Source organism: Oncorhynchus tshawytscha, linkage group LG10, assembly GCF_018296145.1.
Source record: "Oncorhynchus tshawytscha isolate Ot180627B linkage group LG10, Otsh_v2.0, whole genome shotgun sequence".
Lineage (NCBI taxonomy): Eukaryota > Metazoa > Chordata > Actinopteri > Salmoniformes > Salmonidae > Oncorhynchus > Oncorhynchus tshawytscha.
Window position 1 is genome coordinate 74,521,709 of NC_056438.1, and position 26,175 is coordinate 74,547,883.

Consider the following 26,175-nt stretch of genomic DNA (forward strand, 5'->3'; position numbering starts at 1 on the left):
CTGTTTCACTGAAAATCTGTCCATTTGTCTAAATGTTTTTGTTGTTGTTGGTTGAGACATTCTGGGCACTGGCAATACTTGACGGATCAGAAGTTTGCCAGGTCACTCATTCGGCACAGAATCTGTGAGAAGAGACTATTTTGTTCACATTGTGGCACTAAAGTGCTCAGGCCTGTTGCATGGCACAGTCATGGGTCCCCTCCCTCTGTCTCCTAGGTAACAGGGGTCTAATGCCGCATTCAATTGCAAGTTTGAATTAGGAAACTGGGGAATGTCCGACTTGGTTGAACGGCCTGGTCACGTAGGTACAAGGAGTTAACAGGTCTGAATTGTCCAATTTGACTAGTTCTGACTAACACATGAACGCGACAAAAAGCAGGGAGAGGGCAGGGACCCAGAAAGGAATAAAGGTTAAATGAATGCTGAGGACTAGACAATCAAAGAGAGATGTGCTGAATTCCCCCAAACCCTTAGGCACTCCTGTAAATCTGAAAATAATGAATACGTTTAACCTCGCCTTCTGATTAGCTGGCTGGAGTTTTTTCCAATATTGTTTTTCAGATCGGAGTACACGAAGTGCCAGTCTGGAAAGTTCTGTGGTTCTATTTAAACCTGTGCGGCTCTCGTCACTCCCACAAGATGACGTAGTCGCGGTTTCCATGGCATCGAAAAAAAGCTAAGCGACCATCTCCCTGGAAACAGTTGCCGGACACATTCCCACAGATAGGTTTAGTTATAAAACATATTTGACGTTCTCCTTGTGGGACATGAATATATATCCTATCGCTTTGATTTCATTTTGTTTAGATAATCTTAATTCGCCTATTTTATGTACAACAGAGATTAGCCATTAGGTTTAACGCGAGATTGATTTATCCAGAAAATATTGTTTGTTGCAACTTGCTAACGTTAGCTGACTTTGGGAAGGAAGCCTTTGCTCGAACAAGTGAATATTCTTTCACAGTGTCAATGGAGTTGTCATCAGCCCAGAATCTACAAGCGCTCTCTGCCCTCTTATCCACCCGGGACGAGGATGACGAATACAATTGTAGAGTAAGGCATTGCTAACGATTAATCATTGAGATAAATTGCACTTCTCCAAAGTTAGTTTTGCGTAAACAAACTAGCTAATAAAATTGGTTTTGGCAAACAAAATGTAATAACTTGTCCAGTTAGCATGCTAGCAAAAACCCGATGATCATGCAGCTAGTTAACGTTAGATATGTGACAACAGCTACTTTGCACTTGCTTTCTATGTCAGTCTTTGAAAGTGATTTATTCGTTGAAATATTTTCTGAACAGAATATGACATCCTCAGCCGTAATGGGACCTGGAGATATTGGTCTCCCTTCACCTGCTGCCAACAAATCAGGTCTGTTTTTATCAGATGGCTTGTACCAAAATAAAGTAGTGGAATATGGAATAGGGTGCCATTTGGGATGTAAACAGTAACACGCTGTGTATGTAGTTACAACAGTAACAAGCTGTGTATGTAGTTACAACAGTAACAAGCTTGGAAATGTTTGGGGCTCTCGAGTGGTGCAGTGGTCTAAGGCAATGCATCTCAGTGCTAGAGACCCTGGTTTGACCCTGGTAGAGTCGATTCACAACCGGCCGTGATTGGGAGTCCCATACGGCGGCGCACAATTGGCCCAGCGTCATCCGGGTCAGGGTTTGGCGGGATAGACCTTCATTGAAAATAAGAATTTGTTCTTAACTGACTTGCCTAGTTAAATAAAGGTTAAATATATATTTTGAAAATGTAGTTACAACCATAGAGATCCTATGAAATTACTAATTCTATGGTTACAACAGCCTACACCAAGAAGGACAGTAAAGCCATCTGGAGTGAGGAGGAGGTGACAGAGGGGTCGCAGTTTGATGACCTCACAGACACCCGACCAAAGCCTGAGTAAGTCAAGTTTGCAGTCTAACACCATGAAAAAGAAAACAACATTCCAGACAAGGCAATTGGTACTCCCATCCGTCACATCTGATTTCTTTGTCATTGTTGTTGGCTGGGGAACGTGTGTGTGTTCAGGTATGACATATTGCTGAAGCAGAATGTTGGGACAGAGGACGTGTTTCTTGGGATGAGCCGAAAGGATCCCTCTTCCATGTGCTGTGACAGCATGCTGGTAACCATAGAGATCCTATAATTCATTCTATATGTAATTCTATAGGATTCTATACCAAATTCTATAGGATCCTGTATGTAATTCTATGCTATTGGTAACCATGTAGCTACAGTGTTGTGCTCTGTAATGCAATGTTACATCTTCTTGCATCTATTACTTGGCTTGAATAGAATGTTCTCCATCTGGGTTGAGGGCAAGTTTTTTGGAGTCTATTACACCCATCTGAAATTTATAGTACAGAACAATAATATAATAATAATATAAATGTTATCTTCTCAGGTGAAAATCAAACTGCCAGACACCAAAGCAACAGATGTAGTCTTGGATGTGAAGGAGAAATTCCTTGATCTGCGAACGCCAAACTTGTAAGAATCTTTAGAAAATTCTTTAGAATGTTGCCTGCCTGTCATCCTTCTGTAAAGAGTTCCAGACTTTCTATCCACAGCCAGAAAACTATTTGCTACTATTTATTGACCTCATATCTTGCTCCTTCTTTCTTCATAAAGAATGCTTTATCTCTATATTTATCTCTATCTAAAGCACATGTTGTCATCTCTCTCTCTCACACACACTCACACACACACACACACACACACACACTCACAATGTATTTCTGTCTCTCGCTCTTTCTTTCTCTCATATCTATTTTACTCATTAAAGCTAGAATCCTTCATTGAAACCATAACAAAGAGGAAAAAAATGTAAGAACTCTCAAATGAATAAGACAGGGCTATGGATGCAAGAACGTATAGTTTTAACCATGTTTTGAGGCTATATAGTGTTTGTTTACATTTACATTGTTTACATATTAGATTCTGATGGTGTATGACAGTTTAACTAAGATCAAATAAATAAAAAAATGTCACGTGCCGAATACAATAGGTGTAGTAGACCTTACAGTGAAATGCTTACTTACAAGCCCTTAACCAACAACACCGTTTTAAGAAAAATAAGTGTTAAGTAAATAGATAAGTAAAAAATAACAAATAATCAGAATGCAGTAGTAAAATAACAGTAAAATAAGGCATTTATAAGTTATATTCTTCAAGAATAAATGGGTTTATATAATTAATTCACAAGTCCAAAAATGGATGTAGCAATTAAGGATTCTAGCTTTAAATCCTTTCTTCTCTCTCCACACAGTAAACTGGGCCTACACCTTCCTCACCCAGTCCACAGTCAGGATGGAAAAGCCCAGTTCTACAGTGAAAGACAGGAGCTGGAGGTCACTCTACCAATGAACCGCCTCATGGACCAAATCAACCTGCAACGATGAGAGAAAGTTAGGAGAAAGGAAAAATAATTGAGGAACAAACTGAACTCGAGAGGAAATTAAGCAAATCTTGGAGGACACGTGCATGTGGTTATGGGTTCCTGAAGTTCCTACTTACCTAGGGGTTCCTTCAGTTCCTACTTACCTGACCCGTGCACAGGTGAGAGCAGAGCCTATGTCTTCTGTCATGAAGCAGAAGAGATGGGTATTGTCCATTTCTCGCAATATAGATGACTTGTTTGTTTGAAGAGTTCCATGATTTTCATTATAAAGTCTGACCATTTAATCTGTTCATTATTTTTTTTTTTTCTTCTGTTCCATGGAATATATTGGCCGCGTTTCAATAAATACATGTGTCTGGTTTATTTTCCTCTTTGTGCTATATTCACCAACACCCTCTGCTATATTTTAGCGTTACCATTCTTGTTTGTTACTATGCAATATGCTGTGTTATCATAGGCAGTTGTGGGCTGTGTTGACCAATTATGGGGAAGTGTGCATGGTCTGACTGTCACAGCAGCGAACGTGTGATCATGTGACGCATACGTTTCAGACAAAATCCTGGACACAACAATATAACGGCTCCATATTATTGCACTGCACGGTTCTGCTCCTCCCACGCCTTTGCTCTCGGTATGGCGGACGGTGAGAGGTCCCCGTTACTAGCAGATCTTGGAGATGGTGCTCTTGTCGGCGGTAACGGCGGAGTGTCACCGGGCTCGGCTCCCTATGGTTTACCAAATAAACCACAAAGTGAGTATCCATGGATGTTCTCCTACCTAGCCAAAGCTTCGGTCCCTATGATTTGCAGATAGTCAAGAGCACGAAAGGATGCTTTCCTGGTATCTACATGGTCAGTGTCTGGGGAGTGAATCGTGGTTGCTAGCCAGCTGTTGATGCAAGCATGCCTGTTAGCTAGCTAACTAGCGGTTAGCTGGCTGCTACGCCCATCAAACTGAATAACTAGCTAGTCACCTGGCTAGCTAATTGGCTATATTTTTGTAACGTTTTGGCATTTTCTGCATTTGTCGGCTAGTCCTCATAGTTGCAGGGATGTACTAAACAGAAACACCCATGATGTTTTGCGTTTTATGTATGGAACTAACTATAACTTTGTCTACCCAAAGATGGCTAGCTGGCTAACTAAGTAGCCCAACTAGCTAATTGCTCAGTATAGTATGCAAGATACCAGGTGATCCACGTGTTATAATATTGTTGGTAATTCTGAGATGTTGATGGCCTATTATAAAATTATAGCTAGTAGTGTAATATTTCTACAGTTATTTGAAGATATACTGCCAGTGATGTCTGGCTAGCTAGTTTGCAAATCTCTGTATGTAACCAAAACACCTGATTTGATTGACACCGCTCTGGGCCACTAGGGAAGCTCATAATTACTGCAATATAAGACGACGACCATCGGAGACAGTAATTGGGAGGGGCTACTGTACTGAACTACATATTAGAACAGTGGCATGAGTTTGGTGGGTAAAACAGGTGTTTGTTCACAATATGCCTTTTAATGTATTTATTTACACACTTGTTTATTTGAAGTTATTTGTATAGTGGTAACTGCTGATTTCTGTCAATCGTACTACAGTTATGTTAAGTTCCATACACATGGAGAGAGAGAGAGAGAGAGAAGTCCCTGCAGTCCTTTTATATAGCTCATTTTCAGTTGGAACTCGAGTCAAATTCTGTGTGCAGTGCACTACTCTGCCACTATGTGTACATTTTGTTAAGGCCTTAGTTAGTTGAATGCACTGACTGTAAGTCGCTATGAATCAGAGTGTCAGCTAAAATGACCAACATTTTAAATGTGCCTCCCTCTCTCTGTATTTCAGGCTTCCCTCCCTTCCCCAGCCCCACCCAGCCCTCAGTGCTCCTGGGGGAGGACCCTCCTCCGTACTCCCCCCTCACCTCCCCAGAGAGTGGCAGCGCGCCAGTCATCAGCTGTAGGGTGTGTCAGAGCCTCATCAGCGTGGAGGGGAAGCTCCACCAGCATGTGGTCAAGTGTGGGGTCTGCAACGAAGCTACGGTGGCTAACCTGTTTAGTGTTTACTACCTGCTTGTTTATTTAGGTTGCGTCTCAAATGTTCAATGTGTAGTGCACTACTTCTGACCAGAGCCCTCTGCATACCTTACATCTACCCGTGTGTTCATTTAGGTTGCGTTGCAAAATGGTACTCTGATAATGACTTCTTCTTGTTCATCTTGTTTGGCTTGTTCCCCCTCTTCTTCCCTCTTCCTCTCGTCCTCCTCCTCGTCCCATTCCTCCTCTTGTGTGTCTCTGTCTCCCTCTGTAGCCCATCAAGAATGCACCAGCAGGGAAGAAGTATGTCCGCTGTCCCTGTAACTGTCTACTCATCTGCAAAGTCACCTCTCAGAGGATCGCCTGTCCCCGCCCCTACTGGTAGGGAGGCACATTTTTATATATTTAGAAAACAAAAAGGGGTGATCATATTAATGAACAATTTCGATCCGAATGTGTAAACCGTTCAAACAGATCCACAAATAATGATATTGGACCTTAAACAGATTTGGCTCATTAATCTAATGTCCAAATAATGATATTGGACCTTTAACAGATTTGGCTCATTAATCTAATGTCCAAATAATGATGATCCATGCTGCTTTAAAAAAAATGTATGTATGTATGTATGTATGTATGTATGCATACAGTTGAAGTCAGAAGTTTACATAGACGTTAGCCAAATACATTTAAACTCAGTTTTTCACAATTCCTGACATTTAATCCTAGTAAAAAATAGCATATTTTAGGTCAGTTGGGATCACCACTTTATTTTAAGAATGTGAAAGGTCAGAATAATATAAGAGATAATGATTTGTTTCAGGTTTTTATTTTTTTCATCACATTCCCAGTGGGTCAGAAGTGTACATACACTCAATTAGTATTTGGTAGCATTGCCTTTAAATTGTTTAACTTGGGTCAAATGTTTCAGGTAGCCTTCCACAAGCTTCCCACAATAAGTTGGGTGAATTTTGGCCCATTCCTCCTGACAGAGCTGGTGTCACTGAGTCAGGTTTGTAGGCCTACTTGCTCGCGCACACTTTTTCAGTTCTGCCCACAAATGTTCTATAGGATTGAGGTCAGGGCTTTGTGATGGCCACTCCAATACCTATACTTTGCTGTCCTTAAGCCATTTTGCCACAACTTTGGAGGTATGCTTGGGATCATTGTCCATTTGCGACCAAGCTTTAACTTCCTGACTGATGTCTTGAGATGTTGCTTCAATATATCCACATAATTTCCCTCCCTCATGATGCCATCTATTTTGTGAAGTGCACCAGTCCCTCCCTGAGCGGTATGACGCTGCGTGGTCCCATGGTGTTTATACTTGCGTACTATTGTTTGTACAGATGAACATGGTACCTTCAGGGGTTTTTGAAATTGCTCCCATGGATGAACCAGACTTGTGGAGGTCTACAAGTCTTTTTTTTTTCCCTCCCCATAATGTCAAGCAAAGAGGCACTGAGTTTGAAGGTAGACCTTGAAATACATCCACAGGTACACCTCCAATTGACTCAAATGATGTCAATTAGCCTATCAGAAGCTTCTAAAGCCATGACATAATTTTCTGTAATTTTCCATGCAGTTTAAAGGCACAGTCGACCTTGTGTATGTAAACTTCTGACCCACTAGAATTGTGATACAGTGAAATAATCTGTCTGTAAACAATTGTTGGAAAAATTACTGGTCATGCACAAAGTAGATGTCCTAACCGAATTGCAAAAACTATAGTTTGTTAACAAGACATTTGTGGATTGGTTGAAACACTTAGGTTGGAGTCATTAAACTCGTTTATGTAAACTTCTGACTTCAACTATATATATATATATCTCGCTCTTACAAGCAATACATGACTCAATTATTATGGTGAGAGATTATAATACGGTTTTAAGTACCTCAATCGACCTTAAAGGAAATCACACTACAAATTATTACCCTCATGCACTTAAGGAAATTACAAATATTATGAACATTTTGGATATATGGAGGCTTAAATATCCTGACCTAGTGAGATATATATATATATATACATGGCGGAGGCTCAATCAAGCTAGTCGTCTTGACTACTTTCTTATTTAATTCTCGCTGGCACCAAAAGGTGAAGTATTGATGGGGGACAGAATGCGGTCGGACCATTAAATAATTGTACATACAGTGCATTCAAAACGTATTCAGACCCCTTCCCTTTTTCCACATTTTGTTACGGTACAGCCTTATTCTAAATTGATTCAATTAACCATTTCCACATCAATCTCCCATAATGACGACGTGAAAACTGGTTTTTAGCCATTTTTGCAAATGTATTACAAATAAAAACCTTGTTTACATAAGTATTCAGTCCCTTTGCTATGAGACTTGAAATTGAGCTCAGGTGAATTCTGTTTTTATTGATCATCCTTCAGATATTTCTACAACTTGATTGGAGTCCACCTGTTGTAAATTCAATTGATTGAACATAATTTGGAAAGGCACTCACCTGTCTATATAAGGTCCCACAGTTGACAGTGCATATCAGAGCAAAAACCAAGCCATGAGGTCGAAGGAATTGTCTGTAGAGCTCCAAAAAGTGTCTGCAGCAATGAAGTTCCCCAAGAACACAGTGGCCTCCATCATTCTTAAATGGAAGATGTTTGGAACCACCAAGACTCTTCCAAGAGCTGACCGCCCGGCAAAACAGAGCAACCGGAGGAGAAGGGCCTTGGTCAGGGAGGTGACCAAGAACCTGATGGTCACTCTGACAGAGCTCTAGAGTTCCTCATGGGAGAACCAGCTATGTAGCACTCCATCAAGCCAGCTTTTATAGTAGATTGGCCAGATAGAAGCCACTCCTCAGTAAAAGGTACATGACAGTCCACTTTTTTGCCAAAAGGCACCTAAAGGAGACTCAGACCATGAGAAACAAGATTGATAACTTTGGCCAGAATGCCAAGCATCACGTCTGGAGGAAACCTGGCACCATCCCTACAGTGAAGCATGGTGGTGGCAGCATGTTGTGGGGATGTTTTTCAGCGGCAGGGACTGGGAGACTAGTCAGGATCGAGGGGAAAGATGAATGGAACAAAGTACATAGATCCTTGATGAAAACCTGCTCCAGAGCACTCAGGACCTCCGATTGGGGAGAAGGTTCACCTTCCAACAGGACAATGACTTTAAGAACAAAGCCAAGACAACGCAGAAGTGGCTTCGGGACTCGTCTTTGAGTGGATGACGGCAAAATAACGCCTTTACATTCGTGTAGTTTACCAATAAAATGGTCGACGGTAAAGCGGACACACTCTGTATTCATATCCCCAAATGTCTTATTTATCTCAATACATTTTAATATAAAGTTAGCAAAAGTAGATAAGATCTTGCTGAAACTTGTCTATTTATGGAAAATTCAAACTGATTTGAATTATTTAGTCATATCCCAGTTTTCCAAATTTACTGATGTTCCTGCCTACACTGGCAAGCCAGACAATTAAATGGGCTTGTTTATATAATGAATATGAAATCAGAAGGCTGAATTTATTGAAGATTTAAAGAATTGAACCTCTCAGTAAAGGCTTCAGTCATACAAAAGTTATACTTGTATCTGAATTGGTTCTTTAGCAGATTAGTAGGAATTGCTCATCCCATGTTCTAAAATGGCCTTTTCCATTCATTCAGATTACCTCTCACTTCCGGTTATTTGAACATGATCATCTCCAAAATAGCACTTTTTAAAACAAGCCATAAAAAGCTGGTTGCAATTTCAGTTTAATCCAGCAGAACAAAACCAGAACAAATATTTGAAATATTATTGTTAAACTCAAATATACTAATTGCTAAAAAAAATATATATTTTTGGATAAAAAATAATTGTATACTCTTTATTAATGATATCATAACTGGGGGAGTTATGTCACACATGCAGCTAACAAGAATATATGGAAATGTCTGCTCTATCCAAAATTACAACCAAATAATTGCAGCATTACCGCAAGTGGAAGGAGGAGAAGGTAAGAAACATGTTTGTCTGCATTAAAGACAAATTGGATTTGAACATTTCTGATAAATAAAAAGGTTTGAGGACCAAAAAGGGACAGCTGTGCCATACAGGTTGCAAAATAATTAGGAAGAGATTTTTGATGTGCCAATTCCATGGCACAGGGTTTATAAACTTTTTTTTTAAATAAATTGTTATTTAAAAAATTATTGCAACCAAAACAATGTTCTGTATGTATACCATCCCAGCTCTGCAGATTTTTCTGCGAAGAGACAGAATCATTAGATCACTTGTTTTGTTACTGCCCATACAGTGCATTCGGATAATATTCAGACTCCTTGACTTTTTCCACATTTTGTTATGTTACAGCCTTACTCTAAAATCAATTACATAGTCCCCCCCATCAATCTACACACAATACCCCATAATGACAAAGCAAAAGCCAAATTTGTATAATAAGTAAAACATAAGTATTCAGATCCTTTACTCTGTACTTTGTTGAAGCATCTTTGGCAGCGATTACAGCATCGAGTCTTGGGTATGACGCTACCAGCTTGGCACACCTGTATGTGGGGAGTTTCTCCCATTCTTCTCTGCAGATCCTCTCAAGCTCTGTCAGGTTGGATGGGGAGCGTCACTGCACAGCTATTTTCAGGTCTCTCCAGAGATGTTCGATCGGGTTCAAGTCTGGGCTCTACCCTGGCCACTCAAGGACATTTAGGCTTGACCCGAAGCCACTCCTGTGTTGTCTTGTCTGTGTGCTTAGGGTTGTCGTTGTCCTGTTGGAAGGTGAACCTTCGCCCCAGTTTGAGGTCCCGAGTGCCCTGGAGAAGGTTTTCATCAAGGATCTCTCTGTACTTTGCTCCGTTCATCTTTGCCTCGATCCAGACTAGTCTCCCAGTCCCTGCCGCTGAAAACCTTCCCCACAGCATGATGCTGCCCCCACCATGCTTCATTGTCGAGATGGTGCCAGGTTTCCTCCAGATGTGACACTTGGCATTCAGGCTAAAATAGTTCAATCTTGGTTTCATCAGACTAGTGTCCTTTAAGTGAGTTGTCATGTGCCTTTTTACTGAGGAGTGTCTTCAGTCTGGCCACTCTACCATAAAGGCCTGATTTGATGGAGTGCTGCAGAGATTGGAGAACCTTCCAGAAGGACAATCATCTCCAAGGAGGAACTCTGGAGCTCTGTCAGTGACCATCGGGTTCTTGGTCACCTCCCTGACCAAAGCCCTTCTCCCTCGATGGCTCAGTTTTGCTGGGTGGCCAGCTCTTGGAAGAGTCTTGGTGGTTCCTAACTTCTTTGATTTAAGAATGATGGAGGCCACTGGGTTCTTGGGGACCTTCAATCTGCAGACGTTTTTTTTTGGTACCCTTCCCCAGATCTGTGCCTCGACACAATCCTGTCTCGGCGCTCTACAGACAATTCCTTTGACCTCAAGGCTTGGGTTTTGCGCTGACATGCAAGGTCAACTGTGGGACCTTATATAGACAGGTGTGTGCCTTTCCAAATCATGTCCAATCAATTGAATTTACCACAGGTGGACTCCAACTGTGGTAGAAACATCTCAAGGATGATCAATGGATACTTATGTAAATGTATTTCAGTTTTTATTTGATAAATTTGCAAAAATTACAACCTTTCTCTGCTTTGTTTTATTATGGGGTATTGAGGGGGGGGACAATTTTAATACATTTTAGATTGACTAATGTCTACCACAGTGGAAAAACTAAAGGGGTCTGAATTCTTTCCGAATGTACTTGTTTTTGGTCGCAGGTCCAAGAAAGGCACCATTTACCTGGTGTTAACTCTGAAAATTGCCCTACTGAGTGATTTGGAAATTCCATTGATCAATAATATAATCCTTTTATCAAAAATGTTTCTTTAATTTACAATCAGTAGAAACTGTTAGGATAGAAAGGTTCAGAACCTTTTGAAATGTCACAGCACAGTTGAAAAATATATGGCAAATAGTATTCCTTTGACCTCATGGCTTGGATTTTGCTCCGATATGCATTGTCAACTGTGGGACCTTTTTTATATAGACAGGTTTGTGCCTTTCCAAATTATGTCCAATCAATAAAATTGACCACAGATGCACCTGAGCCTCGAGTCTCAGAGCAAAGGATCTGAATACTTACGTTAATAAGGTATTTTAGTTTCTTATTTGCAAACCTGGTTTCTCTTCGTCATTATGGGGTATTGTGTGTGATTAAATCACTTTTTTTCCCGCAATCTTAGAATAAGGCTGTAACGTAACAAGAAGGGGTCTGAATACTTTCCGAATGCACCATATGACCGAAATGGCTCCCAATTCCCTATAATAATGCACTACTTTTAACCAGAGCCATATGGGTTCTGGTCAAAAGTAGTGCACTATATAGGGAATAGGGTGCCATTTCGAATAGTTTGTCCAGGTGGCATGTTGTCTACTTGGTGAATGCATTTGAAACCCCTTTATTCACACTGATACTAGTACGTCAAGGGCTGCGTTAGGCTAACCCAGGCCCCTAGATAAGTTGACCGGTATGGAACTTGCGCTCAGTTGCATTTAAACCTAGCTAGTAATACTGACTTGGACTGAACAGCAAGGTAAGTGGTTGCTGGTTTTCCTCTTCTTCCTGGCACTGACTATGCTGATAACGGCTATTTGGAGAAAGGGTCTACTGGCAATGACTGTTTGGTTGTTTTTCCCTACTATAGTCAGTGGAATGCACTGACTGGAAGTCACTCTGGATAAGATCTGCTAAATGACTCAAATTTGATGTTTGTTTTCCTGTGTAGTAACGCTGTTGTATTTGAACCTAGCTAGTATTACTGACTTAGACTGAACAGTGAGTTGTGATTGTGCTCCCCAGTAAGAGGATAATTAACCTGGGTCCAGTCCACCCTGGTCCAGCCAGCCCTGAACCCCAGCCGGCCGGAGCTCGCGTCTCCTGTGGACACTGCAACAACACTTTCCTGGTACGACCCTTCACCTCTCTCAAAGCCAGTGTGTGTATATAGGCTCTATCTCAATGAGTCATTCCATGATTCCTCACATCCTCTCTCGACTATTAAGGAGGAGAAGGTTCCTCCCCCTTAGACCTTCTTGTCCAATGCGTTTTCAGAAGGATGCGAGGAAAAGGAATCTAGGAAAGATGATTTTGAGAAAGAGCCACAGTGCACACCAAAACAGTTATAAAGGCAAGGAATTCTTGAATGTTGCTAACATGGATAGTACTCTACTGGACAATTGAATTGACGTACTGTATAATATTTTATATTTCCATGAGTTTCTTGCAATGTGTTTCAGTGGACAGAGTTTACTGACAGGACACTCGCCAGGTGCCCACACTGCAGGAAAGTGTGAGTACCGATTGGTTTCTCTGTCCATAGGCTGCTTGGTCAATACAGCTGTCAATACCACAATTATGCTCAAGATGAAGTCCTTCAGTGGTGGCTGGTGGCACTTAAAATCAGAGGACAGACTCCTAGTAAAGATTGGAATGGAACTTTTCAAGCGTACAGTGCCTTGCGAAAGTATTCGGCCCCCTTGAACTTTGCGACCTTTTGCCACATTTCAGGCTTCAAACATAAAGATATAAAACTGTATTTTTTTGTGAAGAATCAACAAGTGGGACACAATCATGAAGTGGAACGACATTTATTGGATATTTCAAACATTTTTAACAAATCAAAAACTGAAAAATTGGGAGTGCAAAATTATTCAGCCCCTTTACTTTCAGTGCAGCAAACTCTCTCCAGAAGTTCAGTGAGGATCTCTGAATGATCAAATGTTGACCTAAATGACTAATGATAAATACAATCCACCTGCGTGTAATCAACTCTCCGTATAAATGCACCTGCACTGTGATAGTCTCAGAGGTCCGTTAAAAGCGCAGAGAGCATCATGAAGAACAAGGAACACACCAGGCAGGTCCAAGATACTGTTGTGAAGAAGTTTAAAGCCGGATTTGGATACAAAAAGATTTCCCAAGCTTTAAACATCCCAAGGAGCACTGTGCAAGCGATAATATTGAAATGGAAGGAGTATCAGACCACTGCAAATCTACCAAGACCTGGCCGTCCCTCTAAACTTTCAGCTCATACAAGGAGAAGACTGATCAGAGATGCAGCCAAGAAGGCCCATGATCACTCTGGATGAACTGCAGAGATCTACAGCTGAGGTGGGAGACTCTGTCCATAGGACAACAATCAGTCGTATATTGCACAAATCTGGCCTTTATGGAAGAGTGGCAAGAAGAAAGCCATTTCTTAAAGATATCCATAAAAAGTGTTGTTTAAAGTTTGCCACAAGCCACCTGGGAGACACACCAAACATGTGGAAGAAGGTGCTCTGGTCAGATGAAACCAAAATTGAACTTTTTGGCAACAATGCAAAACGTTATGTTTGGCGTAAAAGCAACACAGCGCATCGCCCTGAACACACCATCCCCACTGTCAAACATGGTGGTGGCAGCATCATGGTTTGGGCCTGCTTTTCTTCAGCAGGGACAGGGAAGATGGTTAAAATTGATGGGAAGATGGATGGAGCCAAATACAGGACCATTCTGGAAGAAAACCTGATGGAGTCTGCAAAAGACCTGAGACTGGGACAGAGATTTGTCTTCCAACAAGACAATGATCCAAAACATAAAGCAAAATCTACAATGGAATGGTTCAAAAATAAACATATCCAGGTGTTAGAATGGCCAAGTCAAAGTCCAGACCTGAATCCAATCGAGAATCTGTGGAAAGAACTGAAAACTGCTGTTCACAAATGCTCTCCATCCAACCTCACTGAGCTCGAGCTGTTTTGCAAGGAGGAATGGGAAAAAATTCAGTCTCTCGATGTGCAAAACTGATAAGACATACCCCAAGCGACTTACAGCTGTAATCGCAGCAAAAGGTGGCGCTACAAAGTATTAACTTAAGGGGGCTGAATAATTTTGCACGCCCAATTTTTCAGTTTTTGATTTGTTAAAGTTTGAAATATCCAATAAATGTCGTTCCACTTCATGATTGTGTCCCACTTGTTGATTCTTCACAAAAAAATACAGTTTAATATCTTTATGTTTGAAGCCTGAAATGTGGCAAAAGGTCGCAAAGTTCAAGGGGGCCGAATACTTTCGCAAGGCACTGTATGTTTTCCATGTGTCTGATTCCATTCCAGCTATTATTATGAGTTGTCCTTTCCACAGCAGCCTCCACTGATGTCCTTCATAGTATATGTTAAATATGTATGTGTCCCCTTGTGGGCTGTAGGCAGTTGTCAGCAGTCGGTCAGATTCCCATAGCATTAGTCTTCAGCATAAGCTCCTTACGGTCTTGTGTGCAACATCTCAAGTCTGAGCTCAGTGATTCTTACGTAACCTTTTGTTAGTGTGACTTGCTTCATCAACTAATAATTTAAACCTATGAAGTTCTTCCATTACCATAAAAATGCTTTTGGACAGCCGAAGCAAGTCACAACAATTTCTGGTTATATTTCATGTAATAAAAATAAATGTTTTTTTTTTTACCATTTCCCCTTCTCTTTTGTCATGCCCTTCGACATGCAGCTCCTCTATTGGTCAGAGGTACCCTCGAAGGCGGAGCTTGTGGTGTATTCTACTGTGCTTGCTTTTCAGCATCTCCACTGCTGGGCTGGTGGTGAGTACACACTTCCACACTGTCCACTCTACATGACACGCCAGGCGATGACATCACAATAAAAACAAACCCCCAAGAACACAATGTTTTAAAAAATGCATAATATCCGTCCTCTTTCACAACCACGGCCTCTGCCACGCCAATTCACCTAAGCACTTTTTTTAGCTAAGGAAAAACCTTTCATGTGTCTTGCATCTACGTCTCTCTCTGTGTTCTCTCTCCTTTGTGTGTGTTCTGTGCTGCAGGTGGCTACGTTACATGACACACTGTCAGAGTCCTATTAGAAACACACCGCCCTTTTAGCCTTGTAACATGCTGCGTCTCTAAGTCTTCTTCCTCTCTGTGTTTTGCAGGCAGGTACGTGGGTGAAGGCCCAGGTCTACGGGGGTATCTATGCCTCCTGGGCCATGCTGATCCTGCTGGTACTCCTGACCCTGGGTCGGGCTCTATACTGGGCCTGCATGCCTGTTAGTGAGCCCCTACAGAACTTCACATAGACACACACACACGCAGGCGTAGGGTGACGTTGCCCCTAGGTGCTGATCTTGGGTCAGTTTTGCAATTTCCCCACTAATGGGTAAGGTCAGGATTGTGGGAAGGGACGCTGATCCTAGATCTGTACCTAGGGTGAACTTCACCCTTGAGTAGGGCTGGGCGATATATCAAATTCATTTGATGTTTTTGGGTGTTATTCCAAATGCCTGTATCAGAAGAAGCTAGTTAGTTTATTTATCGTTTTTCTGAGCGTTTATGTCCGCTTGTTCTCATGTTGTCTTGTCTCCTTCGCTCCGTCTGTGCTGTGCACCTTCCCATTTATACCAGAGATCTGTATATAATGACGAGCTGCGTATGTCTCCGCTACAACAATGGGAGTCGTTGTCCCAGAGGCGGGAAAGCAGCCGATAAGCTTAGGTGAAAAAAAAAACATAGAAACGCATTGGGCTTATTTTGGTGAGCAAAACCTCTCGCTTCGCCTCTTCCTGTCTGTTTACACACACACCAAGCCCCTCCCCCTGTCACACAACAACCTCTCTGACAAGCGGTTTCAACCTGATATTTGTGTTTAAGGTCCAACAGAATCGGTCGTCTAGACACCAAGAAACATTGCAACATTATTTTACTGTAAGAGGAGAAGTTATCCTTTTCAACCATACCCTTTTCATGTCAACTCCTCAAATTACGCGCAGAGCAGACGCTACTAAAACAGGAGTACCAATGAACATCTATTCTAGAAATACATGTTGCATGCGGCATCACTGTTATACTAGCTGTCTAGCTTTTATAAATGTGCAATAAGCAAAAAACACAATTTATATGAACTAGTTCTCTTTATGAGACATGGTTGGCCACTTGATTTCCACATCTGAACAAAGTGGACAGACTAGCATTCTGTTCCAACAATTGGAGACGGACAGAAGGGTGTGTTCATAACAATTAAATTGTTTTGCTTTGTTAGATAGCAAATCCAAGTTGGCTAAACTTGAAATCATAAAGATTAGTTGGCTACTCAGTAGCACGTGGGCTTGTGCTTGAGAGATTGTTTGTGAGATGTGTTTTAATTTTCGATAATGCCTGCTACAAGAAGTTGGTCATTATTAGGGAATGTGTATTATACTTGGTTCTGGTTACATTTGTAAACAAAAAGGGCATTTTCATAGACCGACTTGGATGTCAGATCAGTGATTTATTTCAAAAAAGCAGGTTTAACTGTTTTGATAAAATAATGAATTTGTTAGTGGGTCTGACGATTGTAGGCTCATATTTAGCCTAGATTTAATTTTACGAGCCCTGAATTAATTACATTATTTCTGACTGTTTGAAATTTGGAGTATTTTACCTTTTAATTGTACAACAAAGCTTATTTAGAGAACATAAACTATCTAGGTGTGTGTATATGTATATCGTACATAAGATATGATTTTTGAGCCTTATCGCCCAGCCCTCCCCTGGAGCCTTTTATTTATTTAACTAAGATCAAAACAAGAAGTTCCCTTCCTTCCCTTTAATCTTTTGTCATTGTGTTTCCAAACTGGATGATGAATAATATCCTAAAAGAGCGGTAGCTTGACTTCTACATTTACTTATGAATTGATGAGTAGTTTGCTTTAACATGTTCAACTACTTTCCTTTCCCTGTTTTAATCGTTGCTTAGGCCAGTCTCTCTATGGCAGGCGCTGGCAGCCACACCAGAGCCTCATATCATGGCATGGCTGAGTGGAACCAAGTCTTAAATGATGACATAGCCCTCTGATAAGACTGCTCCTCCGCAACCCTGAATATATGTTCTGTTTTTGGGGCATTTCACATGAGATTCATTCATTTGTTTTGGAAAACCCTTGAAGCACTGTTGAAAGGCAAATTAAGCTAAATTGAGGCAAGTGTAAGGTGAACACCACCTAAATTACTCTCCTTCCCCCAGACATAGAGCTGGGTTTGAAGGGAGGTTAGGATTGTGTCCCAAAGGGCACCCTATTCCCTAAATAGTGCACTACTTGTGACCAGGGCTCAGTCTGGTCGAAGGTCAGAAGTAGTGTACTATATTGGGAATAGGGTGCCTATTGGGTTGCTTGCTAGGGCATCGTCAGAGTGAGGTCTGTCTGTATGTTGGGGTCTATTTATGCTGCATAGTCTGTCTGTGGGAGTGTTCGTCTTTGATCCAAAGCAGCTTAGAAGCCTTAAAGAAGTTGGAGGAAAAGATTAAACAATTTGACTGGACACACACACACACATATGTACACACTCATTCCCCACACATAGCAACATTTGGAGAGTCCCTGTAGTGGTATGCAGCCAGTGTGAAAAAGCATCTCTCCTCAAGGACTTCAGTTTAGACACAAGTTTGTTGCAAGTGATCTGATCATCTCTTTATTGTGCTCTTGGTTAATATTGTTTTCTTATCCATCTAATAGCTAACAAGTGAGGTCAACATGAGCTCTCAGTGGAACTCATAGCGATGTACTAGAGAGCTTCAAGGTGGTGAAAGCCCACCATGGCTCTGCCCATGTTAGAGAAAGAACTGGCTTTTGGCCAAGTGTACTCTCTTTCCAACTCTATGATCTTACTACACTAAATGTACTATGATGAGGCCCTGGTGACAGAGGCAGGCTGTGGTTGTTGTAGACCCCTTACTCTTCTAGTGGTGCACTAAATAGGGAGTAGGGTGCCGTTGGGGATTCAGTCAGGGTAAGAGAAAACGGTTGCTGAAGATAATCTAGACACACTACCTGCATGTTGAAACACACTTCATCTAACCATATATCCTGTCTTTGGTTCGGATGTGGTCATAGTTATTTATTTTACAGCAATGTTCATTTTTTTCTGTTTTAATTGTACATATAATTCTGGTTGTTCATGTCAGAGTAATTATTGCTAAGCCGATATTGCACTTGTGTGCATAACACTACATGATTTGATTCTTGGATAACTTTTTTTTAAATTGTTTTGTTAATCAATAGGGTTATTTTTGCAACCCTTGTTACTTATTTTAACGGGATTCTGCAAAGTTAGATATTTGACTTACTAACCCATTAAGTCTCTGGACACGGGAACGTGTACAGACCTTAACCACACACATTCCTCATTTACATACAGACAATCAATCATTTAAACCACAAATGGCATCATTTTAAACACACACAGAGTGACAAACGGATGGACACACGTACAGCTCTTTGAGATGGTTACCCTGCTTGACAGAACTGTGACGGTAGCAGTAATAGATATTTTAAAATATCTTGTTATTTATTATAATGATCATGTTTTAATCATGATATTATGTACAATATTGATCATGTTAATGATGCCAATAATCAACAACCTGGCTGATGCTCATATCAGAGTTTGTTTACACACAATAAAGACATGATGTATGAAAATATCAGAATGTGTTTTAGGCTTTTTTTTTTTTTTTTAGATATTTCTTTTGTTTTCCTTTTTAAAACAGTTTACTACAACAAAATAAATCACAATACCAGACAATACAATAATGAAAACCTAACAGTGGCATTACAGATACTCAGACACATTCATAGGCTGTTTTATAATGGAATTAGTGTCAATTACATTCTATTCAAATGAGAAGTTGAGGTTCCATGATGCTTTGTGTTGTGCACTAGTGATCAAAGTGTCAAAACATTTTATGACCACACATGCACACCTAACCTGGCTTCTTTTGGGCTCTTGAGTTTCATTATTTCGTCGACACGAGATGGAAGAATTAGTAACATTGAAAAACTTTAAATAATTATTATAAAAAAAGAGCTCCCTGGAGAGAGAACGTGGAAGGGGGTAGAGAAGTCTAGCAGGGGAAAAAGAAGTGCCCACGTTCCAAATGGGACCCTATTCCCTATGTAGTGCACTACTCTTGACCGGGCCCTATTGGGCCTGCACTATACAGGGAATATGGTGCCATTTGGGATGTGACCGAGGGAGGAGAAGACAACTGTTCCTCAAGCCTTCTGACTGAAGTGGCTTTAGCTTGGAGGGTACCATTTGAGAGCATCCTGACCAGTTGCATCACCGCCTGATTTGGCGACTGCTCGGCATCTGACCGTAAGGCGCTACAGCGGGTAGTGCGTACGGCTCAGTACATCACTGGGGCCAAGCTTCCTGCCATCCAGGACCTATATTATAGGCTGTGTCATGTGTCAGAGGAAAGCCCATAAAATTGTCACGAGACTCCAGTCACCCAAGTCATACTGTTTTCTCAGCTACCGCACGGCAAGCGATACCGGAGCGCCAAGTCTAGGACCAAAAGGCTCCTTAGCAGCTTCTACCCCCAAGCCATAAGACTGCTGAACAATTAATCAAATGGCCACCAGACTATTTCCATTGACCGCCCCCCAATTAGTTTTGTACACTGCTGCTACTCGCTGCTTATCTATGCATAGTCACTTTACCCCTACCTACACGTACAAATGGCCTCTTCTGACCTGTCCCCCTGCACATTGACTGTACCGGTACCCCCTGTATATAGCCTCATTATTGTTATTTTATTGTGTTACTTTTTATTATTTTGTACTTTATTTGGTGAATATTTTCTTAACTCTTCTTGAACTGCACTGTTGATTAAGGGCCTGTAAGTAAGCAGTTCATGGTAAAGTCCACTTGTAGTATTCGGCGCATGTGACATACATTTTGATTTGATTATTATTATTCGGGGGGCATTGTCTTGGGGTGGCAGGTAGCCCAGTGGTTAGAGCGTTGGACTAGTAACCGAAAGGTTGCAAGATCAAATCCCCGAGCTGACAAGGTAAAAATCTGTCGTTCTGCCCCTGAACAAGTTAGCCCACTGTTCCTAGGCCGTCCTTGAAAATAAGAATTTTAACTGACTTGCCTAGTTAAATAAATAGTCTTTAGCTCGGAGGGTATTGTCTTTTTTTTTTTTTTTTTTTTTACCAGGCAAGTCAGTTAAGAACAAATTCTTATTTTCAATGACGGCATAGGAACAGTGGGTTAACTGCCTGTTCAAGGGCAGATTTTGTACCTTGTCAGCTCAGGGATTTGAACTTGCAACCTTTCGGTTACTAGTCCAATGCTCTAACCACTAGGCTACACTGCCGCCCCATCTTTAGCTCGCTAGCCCTTCTGCTAGGTCCTGTTAAACACACAGATTCTCACTCGCACTTTGCCTCCCATACACACATGAGAATTGACAGTCCCACTAAACTCATTGTCTGTATATGACCCCCCCATCCTGTACATCATACATTCCCTCATCCATTATGTTAAGCAAAGCAGGCTGCACCCTTTTCTTGTTTTTAAAATGTATGGATAGCCAGGGGCACACTCTAACACTCAGACATCATTTAAAGAAGATGCATTTGTGTTTAGTGAGTCTGCCATATCAGAGGCAGAAGGGATGGCCATGTGTTATTTTGATAATTGTGTGAATTGGACCATTTTCCTGTCTTGCAAAACATTCAAATACATAATGGAATCATTACCCTGAATCATATACACCATAGATAGAATCATTACTCTGAATTGGATATTTTATTTCACCCTTAATTATCCAGGTAAGTTGACTGAGAACCCATTCACAAATACAGCAACAACCTGGGGTATAAATACTGGTGATGAATGAGCCAATTGGAAGCTGGGGATGATCAGATTGGGAATTTAGCCAGGACGCTGGAGTTAACACACCTGCTCTTATTTTACCTTTATTTAACTAGGCAAGTCACTTAGAAAAAGTCTTATTTGCAATGACAGCCTACAGGGGAACAGTGGGTTAACTGCCTTGTTCAGGGGCAGAATGACAGATTTTTACCTTGTCAGCTCAGGGATTCAATGCAGCAACCTTTCAGTTACTGGCCCAATGCTCTAACCACCCCACTTACAATAAGTGCCATGGAATCTTTAGTGACCACAGAGAGTCAGGACACCTGTTCAACGTCCTATCTGAAAGACAACACCTTACACAGGGCAATGTCCCCAATCATTTCCCTGGGGCATATATACACACTGTATATCTTATTGTTTTTGGACTGGAGGAAAGAGTGCCTTCTACTGGCCCTCCAACACCATCTAATCTCCTATTCAGGGACCGACCAGGACCAATCCTGCTTAGCTTCAGAGGCAAGCCAGCAGTGGGATGCAGGGTGGTAGGCTGCACTATGGAATCATTACCCTGAATCATATACACTATGGAATCATTACCCTGAATCATACACACTATGGAATCATTACCCTGAATCATACACACTATGGAATCATTACCCTGAATCATATACACTATGGAATCATTACCCTGAATCATATACACTATGGAATCATTACCCTGAATCATACACACTATGGAATCATTACCCTGAATCATACACACTATGGAATCATTACCCTGAATCATATACACTATGGAATCATCACCCTGAATCATATACACTATGGAATCATTACCCTGAATCATATACACTATGGAATCATTACCCTGAATCATATACACTATGGAATCATTACCCTGAATCATACACACTATGGAATCATTACCCTGAATCATATACACTATGGAATCATTACCCTGAATCATACACACTATGGAATCATTACCCTGAATCATATACACTATGGAATCATTACCCTGAATCATACACACTATGGAATCATTACCCTGAATCATATACACTATGGAATCATCACCCTGAATCATACACACTATGGAATCATTACCCTGAATCATACACACTATGGAATCATTACCCTGAATCATATACACTATGGAATCATTACCCTGAATCATACACACTATGGAATCATTACCCTGAATCATATACACTATGGAATCATCACCCTGAATCATACACACTATGGAATCATTACCCTGAATCATATACACTATGGAATCATTACCCTGAATCATATGCACTATGGAATCATTACCCTGAATCATATACACTATGGAATCATTACCCTGAATCATACACACTATGGAATCATTACCCTGAATCATCACCCTGAATCATATACACTATGGAATCATTACCCTGAATCATACACACTATGGAATCATTACCCTGAATCATATACACTATGGAATCATTACCCTGAATCATACACACTATGGAATCATTACCCTGAATCATATACACTATGGAATCATCACCCTGAATCATACACACTATGGAATCATTACCCTGAATCATATACACTATGGAATCATCACCCTGAATCATATACACTATGGAATCATTACCCTGAATCATATACAAATGAGGAAATGAGGGATGATGGTAGATAGAAGTAGAGCAGGAGTGGCTTGGAGGGAGAGAGGATGGAAAGTCGGGGAAAGAGGTTGATTTATTCATCATACACTCGTCCTTTAACCAGGAACGACGCCATACCCTGTTTTAACAACTCATCCTTTAACCAGGAACGACGCCATACCCTGTTTTAACAACACACAATAACTTTTGTGTGTTTTGTCGTGCTACATTTGGACATTGTTAAATTCACATTTAACTACTAATACCACGTGATGGTTCAGCGGCATTATCGGAGGCCATTCAACACGGAACGACTCAATCACATTGCTTCGCCGTGAAGATATATGAACTGAATAGGAGGGTTTGGCATTTGTAAACAGGATTATATCTGTGTTACATTATAACAGAGGAGCTCAAATGGATTATTAAACAACTTTACAGGTATTTTTGAATATCTGACTTCAGTGTGATGATGATGAAGATGGTGATGAAGATATTTTACAGATGCAGTGTGTCTGCACCTTCCCCATAGGATCTCTCTCATTACCTTATTGGAGCAAAAATAAGGGTCCCACTTTGGATTGGAAATGAGGCAGTCAATTACATTGATGGAAGCTACAATCTATCTGCAATATTAAATCTGATCTACCACCTAAAATAATTCATTACAAATAAATTAAAGTAAGGGTCCCACTTTAGATTGTCAATAAAATATGCTTTTATTACATAGAAATGACATACTGTCAGCACCACAGGAGGTTGGTGGCACCTTAATTGGGGAGGACGGGCTCGTGGTAATGACTGGAGCGGAGATTCACCCTGTGTCTGTACGTTTACTTTGACTGATCCTCCTGACCTTTTGTCCCGGCTGTCAAGCTGAGAGGCTGGCGAGGCAGTGGGAAGAGAGAAACCCCACATGAACTATGTCAAGCTGAGAGGCTGGCGAGGCAGTGGGAAGAGAGAAACCCCACATGAACTATGTCAAGCTGAGAGGCTGGTGAGGCAGTGGGAAGAGAGAAACCCCACATGAACTATGTCAAGCTGAGAGGCTGGCGAGGCAGTGGGAAGAGAGAAACCCCACATGAACTATGACAAGCTGAGCAGAGCACAATGAGGTGAGGTGACACACTCACTATACCTACATGGAGAAACGCTCAATACTACTGTTGTTCCCATAGATACACATACTCAGATACAGTCTCAATAGTACTGTTGTTTCCATAGATACACTCACTCAGATACAGTCTCAATACTACTGTTGTTCTGTTCCCATAGATACACATACTCAGGTACAGTCTCAATAGTACTGTTGTTCCCATAGATACACTCACTCAGATACAGTCTCAATAGTACTGTTGTTCTGTTCCCATAGATACACATACTCAGATACAGTCTCAATACTACTGTTGTTCCCATAGATACACATACTCTGGTACAGTCTCAATACTACTGTTGTTCCCATAGATACACATACTCAGGTACAGTCTCAATACTACTGTTGTTCCCATAGATACACATACTCAGGTACAGTCTCAATACTACTGTTGTTCCCAAGACTAACTTCAGTAAACAGATCCTGGTCAACTACCAAGGGTATCCACCTTGTCACCAGGTCAGTATATCCCCTGTTTATCTCAAGGTGTATCAAATGGCACCATATTCCTACTAGCTCACTCATCTCATATAAGGATGTAGGGCTTTGACACTTGTCACTGCGCATGGTGATCTTAGGCTTGTGTGCGGCTGCTCGGCCATGGAAACCCATTTCATGAAGCTCCCGACTAACAGTTCTTGTGCTGACATTGCCTCCAGAGGCAATTTTCTGAACCATTCTGACATAGGATCGTCATCCTACCTCATCGGAACAGGAAGTTATGTTGTCGTCAAGGCTTTATATAGGAAGGGAGAAAAGGGGTGTGTGTCACAGTTTACAACCTCTGTATCTTCACGTGGGCATCCACTGATTTGATTTTTTTTGAGTGAGCAGCAATATCTTATGAAAACCCACATCTCACATTTTAGAAGCTAAAATCACATTTCATCCCATCACAAATAATTTCAGACTCAAACATTTAAATTGAACAACAATTTCATGTGAATCCGATAACTCTGATGTGTAGACTTTCCACTGTAGAGTTTATGTCATCTTATCATTGATGAGAATGTCTCAGAAGACAACCGAGCTGACATCATATTCATTAAGTACCACCGCATATGTTCCATTGGTCGGATTACCAGAATATAGTTCATTTCCCCCCACATTCTGACGTTCCCAGAATCTGTATGTTAACCAAGGGGTTTGCAAATGTAACCTCAGTAGGGTAGAGAGGAAAAAGGGGGGAAGAGGTATTTATGACTGTCATAAACCTACCCCCCAGGCCAACGTCATGACAGTTGTGTGTTCAATTGTATAGACCTGTCAGCAACGGGTGTAGCTGAAATAGCCGAATCCACTCATTTGAAGGGGTGTTCACATACTTTTGTATATATAGTGTATTAGCCACTCCTTTGCCCCATCTCTTTCAACCATACAGTTTTTCAATTCCTCATCAATCCATGAAGCCTTAACAGTTCTAACAGTCAGTTTCTTGTCAGGTGCATGTTTATTCATAATTGGAAGCAGAAATGTCATAAATTAATCAAATGCAGCAACTGGATGCTCCTTATTAATCACATCAGACCAACAAATATTCTTCCACATAAGAGTTACAGCAAAATATTGTGTTGATACATACAGCCCCTACATACGGCCTCTTGTGTTTAAGATGTCTGACATCTTTTTATGTACTTCAATGTGTGTTTGACTGTCTGTTTGTGTTCCTCTTTATCGACAGCCTTCCAGTCGGTCAGCCTCTCACCTTCAGTCGTACTGCCTCCCGAAGCCCATCCCGTTGCCCTCTTTGGGGCCACTTCCCCTTCCTCTCTGTTCCCCCTCCTCCTGGGAACTCAAACCCTAATCTGAGGGAGCTCTTAGCAGGCTTCCACCTGCCATCCCTACAGCCCTGGCACCTCAACCCCAATTGCTTCAACGGCTGGCATACCAAGAGCAATATCATCAGAATCCTGCCTGGTGTGGGACTGGGAGGGAAAGAGAGTGGGAGCTGAGGAGGAGGAGGAGGAATGTGGAGAATGATGATGGAGAGTAGTGGAGGAGGAGGAGTGTGGGGAATGATGATGGAGAGTAGTGGAGGAGGAAGAGGAGTAATGTGGGGAATGATGATGGAGAGTAGTGGAGGACGAGGAGAAATGTGGGGAATGATGAAAGAGAGTAGTGGAGGAGGAGGAGGAATGTGGGGAATGATGATGGAGAGTAGTGGAGGAGGAGGAGGAGGAGAAGAAATACAAGGGAGAGTTTTTCCTCTTTTGACATTATAATAGACATTATAACATTATAATACGTCCTATTGTTTGGGATGTCTTTGTCTGT

General features: G+C 41.3%; 2 protein-coding genes across 2 annotated transcripts; both read left to right on the forward strand.

Annotated features, from left to right (window-relative positions):
• Positions 1–689: 689 nt before the first annotated feature.
• On the forward strand, positions 690–3,776 carry dnaaf6 (dynein axonemal assembly factor 6). The gene is made up of 6 exons (XM_024405097.2): positions 690–1,053; positions 1,303–1,372; positions 1,816–1,912; positions 2,042–2,138; positions 2,418–2,503; positions 3,282–3,776. The coding sequence occupies exons 1-6, from the start codon at positions 970–972 to the stop codon at positions 3,412–3,414; spliced, it is 567 nt and encodes a 188-aa protein (XP_024260865.1). The 5' UTR covers positions 690–969; the 3' UTR covers positions 3,415–3,776.
• Positions 3,483–18,922, forward strand: pip4p1a (phosphatidylinositol-4,5-bisphosphate 4-phosphatase 1a). Its single transcript, XM_024405096.1, has 8 exons — positions 3,483–3,571; positions 3,965–4,164; positions 5,256–5,449; positions 5,718–5,824; positions 12,270–12,375; positions 12,707–12,759; positions 14,955–15,045; positions 15,399–18,922. Exons 2-8 carry the CDS (start codon positions 4,047–4,049, stop codon positions 15,540–15,542), a joined length of 813 nt encoding a protein of 270 aa, XP_024260864.1. The 5' UTR covers positions 3,483–3,571; positions 3,965–4,046; the 3' UTR covers positions 15,543–18,922.
• The last annotated feature ends 7,253 nt before the right edge of the window (positions 18,923–26,175 follow it).